This window comes from Arachis hypogaea, chromosome 13 (genome assembly GCF_003086295.3).
Source record: "Arachis hypogaea cultivar Tifrunner chromosome 13, arahy.Tifrunner.gnm2.J5K5, whole genome shotgun sequence".
Lineage (NCBI taxonomy): Eukaryota > Viridiplantae > Streptophyta > Magnoliopsida > Fabales > Fabaceae > Arachis > Arachis hypogaea.
The window spans coordinates 45,816,361-45,826,485 of NC_092048.1; the positions used below are offsets into that span (position 1 = coordinate 45,816,361).

The 10,125-nt window shown below is 30.3% G+C and overlaps 1 protein-coding gene across 4 annotated transcripts; it reads left to right on the forward strand.

Moving 5' to 3' along the window:
* Positions 1-313: 313 nt before the first annotated feature.
* On the forward strand, positions 314-6,969 carry LOC112738273 (uncharacterized). 4 transcript variants are annotated; one of them, XM_072211867.1, is made up of 14 exons: positions 314-615; positions 1,982-2,072; positions 2,296-2,380; positions 2,502-2,586; positions 2,681-2,729; positions 3,397-3,466; positions 4,141-4,186; positions 4,280-4,454; positions 4,535-4,743; positions 4,950-5,024; positions 5,821-5,928; positions 6,170-6,250; positions 6,439-6,518; positions 6,611-6,969. In XM_072211867.1, the coding sequence occupies exons 1-14, from the start codon at positions 509-511 to the stop codon at positions 6,661-6,663; spliced, it is 1,314 nt and encodes a 437-aa protein (XP_072067968.1). In that variant the 5' UTR covers positions 314-508; the 3' UTR covers positions 6,664-6,969. The 4 variants fall into 4 exon arrangements, with proteins under 4 accessions (XP_072067968.1, XP_025644429.1, XP_072067967.1 ...); XM_025788644.3 differs by having other exon boundaries at positions 5,853-5,928; XM_072211866.1 differs by having other exon boundaries at positions 346-615; positions 2,681-2,750.
* The last annotated feature ends 3,156 nt before the right edge of the window (positions 6,970-10,125 follow it).

Below are 10,125 nucleotides of genomic sequence, written 5' to 3' on the forward strand. Positions count from 1 at the left end.
AGCTGAATGTCAGGGATGCTGTTAGGGAATTTTGAAAGTCAAGGACAAATATGGGTAACTCGCCCAATCTCAGAGAATTTTGAAAATCAAGGACTATAACTTTTCATAAATTAAATATTAAAAAATAAAAAATTACTTATGGACTATCCGAATTCCGAAATGCTCTTTATACTCATCACTCAAAAATCAAAACTAATCCCAACGCCTGTTCACTTTTCATTTTCCAACGACCAGCGTAGTGTAGGGAGCAGGAAGGTCGCCAACCGGACCGTATCCACGTAAGAAAGTACCTTCTTCGAGTCTGAGTGTGACACTATGCAGCTTTCCTCTTGTTTTCTTTCTTCCACCCAAAAACACATATGGCGTAAAAGCTAAGAAACCCCCCTTTCCCTCTCGATTCATTGACTCTCAGTTGACTTTGACTTTGACTCTGACTCTTGTTGAAACTGAAACCTTCTTATAACCTGGATCCTATTCCTTTTGCCATTCCGCATTTCGGTATTCTAAGATGACGTGGCGGAGGCTGTTAGAGCCTGTGGCTGCACACGCCTCCCTTCTCTGCTTCACTGCTTTGCTTCTTCTAAAGCTTCACCACCGCCTCTCCTTATCGTGGTGGTTAGTCCCTTCTTTAACTTAGTTAATTCAAGTAATCCATTTGAATCATCGCTAATGTTTGATTAATTTGCTTGGTTGCGTCACGTTACTAGTAATCGATGATTCTAGAGTAATCTATCTTCCAATTGATGGTCTACATTACCCCTAATAACACGTGTATCTCTGAATTACAACTTAAATGGTAAGTTTTTAAACACTGTACTGTGTTATAGCATTGCTGGTAATTTACAATGCGTTAATCCTTCTGGGTGGTTATGTGGATTAATTAGTAAGTAGTAATCTTTATTTTTTTGTCCCTTTTTGTGGATGATGAGTGAGAGAAATGGAGTTGAGTTTAGTAATTATTTGCTCTGGCCGTCCCTACATGCAATGAACGAATGATTTATGATGCAATGGCTAGAGTTGCATGCAAAATAATCCCAAAGAACTGGAACTCTTTTATCATTGTGCTATTGTGATGGAAAGGGTTTCTTCTGTTGGAAAGGGTCAAAGTCGCAATAGCTGAGCTACTGATAAGACACAGTAGAACCCGCTTTGATTCCCTTTTACTTTTCCTTATAATAATTTGAGGTAGGCTTTGTGGCAAACCTTTTTTTTTTTCAGCAATGACTTTATGTTTTCTTCTGTAAAAAATTGTTCATATAAGCATCAGAGTCTTCTTGGTTAAGTAAATGGACTGGGGGAAAGTGGAAATTAGATAAAGATGAGATGAATGTCTGCTAAACTTATGGCCTGGAGTGAAAATGTGTACAATTTATTATTGTAAACTTGCAAACTTATTGGTACCTCCGAAATAATCAATGAGTGTGATATCCTTTGCTTTTATTGAAGTTGGAATTAAGCCTGCATATTGTTGTCTTATTGTAAAGCTTCCACAGAGTGACAGACATAATAGGCCTTCTCTTTTGATTTAAAACATAATTGATTAGAAAGCCTTGGTAGATAGGAATTATCAAGTTGCTTCATATCATTTCAATGATTGTACCCTAAACAACAAAATGGAAATTGTATTTGATTTAGTATGGGATTCAAATGAAGACATTGTATGTTGTTCCTTAAATCTTTTTTAAAGCCATGTGCTCCAGCTCCAAAATCTTCAACACCCTTCTTTGTTGGAGATGATGTAGATTGTAGAACATATTACTATCTTCTTCTTTTCCCCTGGTTTCCATTTAACTCAATGTATTTTAGCCCAAGAGATAGAAAAAGAGTAGGTGTCTTGAAAAAGTGATGGTATTGATGGTTCTATCTGAAGATTTGTTTCAATGTAGAAATTTTATGGTAAGAATGATGTGTGATAAGGTGTGGCATATATTGGATTCTTTGTAGACAATTGTAGTTATGAATTTTTTACTTTGATCAACAGGATAATATTCTTTCCTCTTTGGATCTTTCATGCCATTGTGGCTCGAGGGAGGTTTTCATTGCCAGGGTTGTCAGCCCGACATAATCAAAATGTAATCCATTTTCATATTCAATATAACTTGAGACTGTTTTGTACTTTTTGTGTGCTTTGGACCATTGAGCTTCTAACACGAGTTTGAATTACCCTTTGGCAATCACAATAAGTAAAACTCCAGAATATGGTCACTGGCTCTCCTTTGCTTTTTTTTCCCTTTATAAATTACTCCTGTCAACTATGATGTGCAAATACAATACTGAATTTCTATTTTGTGACAGTGGGCAACAGGTCATGCTGTCGTTGCAATGCGATTACTTACTGCATTTGAACTGCTCCTTTGTATATATCTTGAGAGCATATGTGGTACACCTACATTAAAAAACTCTGCCTTCTTGGAAATGAAAATTGTAATAAAAAACTTGAATTCCTGTTGTGACAATATTACGAGTTCTCTTAGTATACTAATGCATTTGCTCTTCTACAGTTCGTGGTGCTCAAGTAGTCAATATGAAGATTGTGTTCCTTCCATTACTAATATTTGAAATCATTATTCTCATGGAAAATTTCAGGTACTTAGTTTGGATGTTTCAATAAAATCGTGATGTGGGCTCATATTTATCAATATTAATCAGCCATACCAACTGATGCTTGTTTTCTGTGCAGATTATGTAGGGCTCTAATGCCAGGGGATGAAGAAAACATGAGTGCTGAGGTAATATGGGAAACACCTCCTGTAAGGATCCATCTCTGCTGTGTTGAATGCAGTGTTTTTTTGTTGTAATCAATGTTCTATATGTCAACTTGTTTTTCATGGTCTCTATTGGGCTTCCTTACATATATAACTGATTAAAACAGAAAATAGAAATAGAATAATAAATGTTGATGTTTGGATTGAAGACTTCTTGAGCACCTTTGTCGATGAGAATACAATGACTGAATTTTGTATAAGGGACAATTATGGTAGACAATAATTATACTTATATGGTAAAACTTCATAAAGAGGACAGGGTGGAATGTGTATCTGTATGCCTGCAGGTTTTCATTGCTAGGATTTATTTCGTTAAAACCTTAACGTCTTTTGTTTCTCAAGTTCACATTTTACTATATTAATATTTTGTTGAAAGATAGAACTCAGTGGCTTTCTTTGATACATTTAATTGGCTCCAACATGTGGAAAAGGTTTCTTTGTTGTTTTACTAATATCTCATAGAAGACATTTAACACAACTACAAATTGCTGCTTGGGTCAATTAAATTTTTAGTGATGCTTGTTATGTAATTGCCAGTACGATGTTCAGTTTCCTCTCTTTACTGATGAAAGATAATAAACTTGAGGCTATCGATGTCATTATACTGAAAATACTTGTTTGCTGTTTGCAGCACTTTTCGGTTGCAATCTCTAGGGTCTTCTTCATTACTGCTACAATTTTCACACTCTTAAAACTGAGTGGTAATTCTCTCTCCTGAAGTTAAATGGATGAGCTCTTTCATTTACTGTTTCCAAATTCTTTTACATTTATCATTGATATGATGCCAAATATTTTGATCTTGTGTCCCTTGTGGAATATTGTTATGGCACTGCTTTGTTGATGTCCTTCCTCAATATTTTCCCTGGCAAACTAAGGCTTCTGATTTTGTTAATAGTGGGGAAATGCTTTTGAATAAATGCATACAAAAATCCGGTTTTTAGACTTTTCTTCATGAATACTGTGGTATCATATAATTAAAGGCCCATAATATGAACTGCAGTTGAGCCAGTTTGGCTGTTAAAAAATGAAATAGAATTTGTTTTCCCCCCATTTTGTGACATATACTTTGAATGGCACAATGTTTTTCAACATGGTTAGTTCTTCATGTTTTATCTATCTAGCAAAGTAATTCCTACAAATTATAATTCACTGTAAATGTATTTTAATTCACAGAAATATACATGACATTATACCTACTACTTTTGGACTGAATTTTATACATATGATATATGGACCAGTACTGGAAGATTGTGGAGTCCATGTCATGTAATTTAGCCCTTTTGGAAGTCGTGATGAGTGGAGACTAGAATAAGATCTTTATTTTCATAAGTTATTCTTTTTCTAATGGTCTCTTTGTTTATCTTCACTGATATAGGTGATTTACTCGTTCTCAGCTGGTGGGATTTATTTGTTAACCTTGCGTAAGTTTACTGTGTTGTTCCTCCCTTTGTGTTTCTTAGAATGTTGGCTTAAATGTGTTAAATAAGGTTTTTAATGGATCTATCATTCTGCAGCATCGTCGAGTGCTTTGCTTTTCTTGTATGTACAAAGTGGTCCAATCTGGTCACCAGTGGTTTAGTGGTTTCTTCAGAGCGAAATCGACGCCCGAAGAGAATGTGTAACATGCAAGACATAATCATGGAAGTACCAGTAATAGTATTCCAGATTCTAATTTGTAGGTATTTAGAGGTAGGTAATGTTACTGAATCATGTGCTTGGACAGTCCTTGAGATATTGTATTAGGGGATCTGATCTGTTTTCCATTCCAGGGGGCACCTGCTTGTGCTAAAAAGAAACCTGCACCGAGTTTCTTTTCTTTTCTTCTCCAGCTGCAAAGTGCTGGTGTAATGTTTGCAGCATCTGCCTTAGTGGAGAAACTTATACTGCTATTAAATAGTGGAGCTGCTCCAAGAATATATTCTAGAGGTGTTTCAAGAGTTCATGATTGTTACTTGGGCCTCTTGTACCATGGTTCTAGGTAAAGATTCTTCTATAATTGTGGTTATTATTGGGGAAACCTTTAATAAAATTCTGTTGCTGTCATGGCATAACTTTATTCCATGATCTTTTATCCATTTTATAACTAAATTTAACACATCAGTAGTACATGTTGTGACATAACATGTTAGCTTTAAGATATGCATTTAATGTACTTCAACTACATCTGATGATTCAAGGTATCAGATTTTTAGGTTGGTTTTCAATTGCTGAAAGGAGCCAGGAAGAACAGGAAAAATTGGACTGTGAAGGATCTTCTGGGTATGTATTATTATTATTATTATTATTATTTTGTGTAGTCTCAAATTTTACTACTGGGAAATATTTTTTGATGTCCCAGTTGTGACCTGCAATGTATCTTGGAGCAATTTTTTCTTTCTAATGTCAAGCCTGATTCCTGGATATTTAAAAGATACGAATGTATGTGTCCCAAAAGCCTGCAATAGGATTTTTTTGGCATTGTTATGATTATATGCATGGTCATAGTTGGTATTTCCATGTGTTGGTTTATTCTATATGTTTGATATAACATGGCAACTTGTTTTTGCCTAGTTTAAATTTTGGTAGATATAAGACAAGCTTGATGTGAGATTCTAAGTTAATACCAATTTAAAATACAAAATGGATTGAAGAAAAGATTGCTTTCTCACATTTGCTCTCTAATATCACAAAGTATGACAATGGAATGAAACATTACCAGCACAATTTTCAAGTTGAAAAGTGTATGATGGTTAAGGTTTACTTGTCTATAATTTCAGCTGTTCTATGAAAGTTAAAACTTTCAGATAACTACCAGTTTCAACTTTGAAAAGGGAAAGATGAACTTTTTTAATTTGTGGCCCCAGAAGTCATCAACTGAGTCATTCTTGTTTGGAAACATTGAGATGAATGGAAACATTAGGGTACCAGATGGTACAATAACTGTGTTACAAATTGAAAAGACACCTTTCAGGATCGGAATTCTCTTTAATTCTGCTTGAATTAGTTTGATGATGGCTTAAAATAGTTGAGCTATTTTCAATTTATTGAGTTATATTTACCTAACAGTTGTTTACAGTGATTTTTTGCATTGTGCTTCCCAATGTACAGTTATAATACGTTCTCTGGCAACTCACCTGTACCTGAGATCATTAAGAAAATGCCTAAAAAGGATCTTGCTGAAGAGGTGATGACAATTCTGTTAATATAAAAGTTATTTATGATGAAATATATTCCTGTCTTTTGCATAAAGATGGGAATATCAAATGTGTAAGAATGAAACATTCTGCATAGTGTTTATTTTATTGGCACATAATCCGCTCAGGTTTTGGTTAGTTATGTTCATCTGTCAATTATATTAGGCACCAAAAGTCTCTATAAGCCAATAAATCTCATCTTTATACTGTGCTTAAAATTTTTAATGTCAGGTTTGGAGACTGCAGACAGCTCTTGGTGAGCAGGCAGAAATTACAAAATGCCGCGAGCGGGAGTATGAAAGGCTTAAAAATGTAAAACTTCCAACAATTCAGTCCTTAATTGTGATGTGCTTATGCTGTGTATTTTTCATAAGTTTCTTGTGTGCTTTAATTATAACTTACATTTCTGAATGTTGTTGCTCTTCACTGCTATGTTTAGATCAATGATTAACTTTACTTGCATCCTACCTCTTTGTCTTTGTTCATATATTGTTTTTCAGGAGAAAATATTATGCAGAATTTGTTTTCAGAGAGAGATTAGCATTGTACTACTTCCATGCAGGCATCGCAGTCTTTGCAGGTAAAATCAAACATGTGATGTTCCATGAAAACACTCTTTTTCTGGCATTGCATTCATAGCTTGGACTTATGCTTGATTTCCATGAACTGCAGCACATGCGCGGCGAAATGCAAGAACTGCCCAATCTGCCGCGACAATATTATAATGCGGTTACCCGTGTATGATGCTTAGGTGCCAACTACTTGACTGTGTCCATAGAATAAGAAAGGTGACTATAGTTGACAAAAGGTTAACAGGGTAAATATTCAGTACAGTTTTGGGATCGACATTTATTCGAAGCTAACTTCTTGATTGATTAATAATACTCCAAAGGGTAGGAAGAGTTGAGCATGGTGTTGATACATTGGATTTGAAATTTGATTTTGTTTTGCATTTACTTTCGTATGCAGTTTGGGCTGCATGAACTAAATGTGATCACTGTAATTAGTTGGAACTTGGAACTATTCCCTTAGCTTCCCTTCTTCTCATTTGTCTTATAATTCCTTAAAATATTCTAAACATGCAGCTAAATACTACAGAAGTAAGTAACAATACAATATAATCATGAAATCTTAAAAAGTAAGTTGTTCTTTTATTTTGATAATTAGGAGGGTATTTAAGGAAAAAAATATTAGAAGGATAAATTATTTTTCTGTCAAATAATACTAATGTATCTTAATCGCATTACTTATTTATGTTATGAAAGATTCAGCTCAGCAAATGGAACCTCTCAAGACTCAAATCATACCAAATTCTAGTTAAGCATATCATACCTTTTTTCTATTATTTAAATAAAAAAAAGAGTGATGAATGATGATGATATAGCATGATTTACAATCCTTATAATTTAAATTTTCACTCTTAAGAGTGTGTGTTAATTAAACAACATTCAAGGATAAAGTAATGTATAATATATATTGGGTGTATAAATAAGAAAAGTCTATATTTTATAACAAGTTAACAACTATTGATCATATCCTCAGAGTATTTTTCTGATTTTTTTTTTTTCTTAAGTTGTGGTCCTTACCGTTATTATATTTTTATTCCTTATAGTAGGAATATAAGTTCTACGTAGGCTGTGCAACTTATGTTAGTTGTTACCATTTTCCCTTTGAATTTGTCTTACCATAAGAAATCTAGGTGATAAAAATCATGTATCCCAAAGATCCATAAGATCATATATCATTATTTTTATAAGCTAAGAAATTGTTGAAAATAGAAAAGGCTAAACAAGATATTAATGAAAAGGAATAATAACAAAGTATCCAGTAAGGAAAATCTTTTGGAGGGGCGTATTTGTCTTTTTGCACAAAGATATCATGGGTTATTTGTCATTTTGTTTAGCATTTGATGGATAATATCAAATGATATTTTACTACTTAAGGGCTTTTAATCCAAAACTTGAATCGTTAGTCACTTGTCAAATGCTGGATATGATTTTGTGCAAATTGGTGGGGTTTTGATTGTGACTTGCAAGTTTGTAACGAACGATGGTTTGATCCTTCATTGGATTTGGACCCCAGCATATTTTCTGTTCTTGTTCTTTGGTGCTAAATCAATAATGTTTATACACTAATTAACTACTAAACAGTTCATTTTAATTTCCATAATATGGAAAAGGATTAAGAAATAAGGTTGTTAATTTAAAAAATAAGACTGAATTGTGAAAAATACATGTATATTATAAGAATTTAAGCTATGCGACCTTTTTTTTTTTCTTTTTGGGTTGACAAAATTTGGTGGATTTAATATCAATTATATATTATAACCAGAGATAATGGGTTCCAGAGATAAATTAGTTATAAATTTATAATATTTGTGATACAATAATTATCATTATTATACATATAAAATAGCACATAATTATTTTATATGTTTTGAATTAAAAAATATATTATTTTACTTTGGAGAAAAATAATTGAATAAAAAAGTGTATTGCATTATAAATCGGTGCACATAATAAATTTCAACTAGATTAAGATTGATGGGATGCGTGGAGAGCTAAATTAATTATTTAATTATATTATATAGTATATATTTAAAATGTTATATTATTTAGGAATAGATTAGATAATATTTAAGTTAATATTAAACTTGAATGCTAATTTGTAAAAGATATTGTAAAATATATTTATTTGACAATTTATATATGATTCAATATTATTATTTGACAAAAATACAAAATAAAAAGTATACAATTTTAATATAGATAATAATTGATTAAAAATTTTAAAATTTTATTTAGTTCCATATCAAAATTAATTTAAATTTTATAACGGTTGATGATAAATGATAATTTAAAATAATAATAATTAATTCAAAATTAATAATTATAAAACTAATAAAATTATACATAAATTTGACTATAAGTAATAAAAATATTTAATTGAAATTTATTTACTTGAATTTATATTATTATTTTTTATTTTATTTTTAAATAGTTATTTTTATTTTTTTAGGTTATATTTAAATACTATAGTAGAATGATGAAACTACTAGATGAAATATAAATATGAATATTATTAATATTTTGATAATTAAAAATAATATTTAATTTTTTAATTTTATTTTATATTTTTAACAATATTATTACAACTAATTGATAATAAAAATATAAATTGTTGAAAGAAAAAAATGATACATAGACAACAAAAATACTATATAACTAATGAATACAATTATACAAAAGAATGAAAAACTAATGAATACAATCACACAATCACATAGTACATATGTCTAGTAAATTAAAAAATTAGCAAGAATGGAGAAGAAAAAAGAAAAAGAAGTATGAGATTATCTGAGAGGAGATAAAGAAAACGTGTGAAGTAAATGTTATTTTATATAATAAATATAAAAAAGAGTGATGAGTATGCAAAAAAGAAAGAATTAAATTTTAATTAATTTTATATTTCTTAAAAAGAATTAATATTAATATCGAAAATAATAGTATAACCTAAATAAAAATAAAGGATAATAGAATATTAAAAATTAAAACTAAATACTAATTTTATAATAAAGAATAATAAAAATAAAAAATAATAAACTTGATATGAGAGAATAAAATAACTTTTATAATTTAATTATAACTATTAAAAAAATAATATTAAAAAGAATCATATAATAATATTATACAAAGATAAATTATTATGAAGGGATAATATAATAAAAATTATATAATATATAATGTAAAAATAAAAAATTATGTCACTTAAATATTTTTTTTATGTGATAACATAAAGTGAAATTAAATATTTAAAAGTAAGTATAGAACTATTTTATATTTTTTTAATATATTATAAATAGATTAGATGAACTTACTTTTATATAATTGAAATTTAAGTAATTAATTTAGAAAAATTATAGGTCTAATATTTTCATTGCTGACAAATCATATCATATGCATGTCCCCCGTATTATTACTTCCTACATATTATTTTTGTTGTCTTAATAGAGCACCAATTCAACTCTAGAAACAAGAGTATATACCTAAACAGATTTTAAAGGGATTTTGTGTTGTCCGTTTTCGCTTTTAAAATTTTTTTATTACATTGAAATTTTTAAATTTTATAAAAATAAATATATAAATCTCTATTTTAATTAAATTTGTTATTTTTATTTAGACAAATAG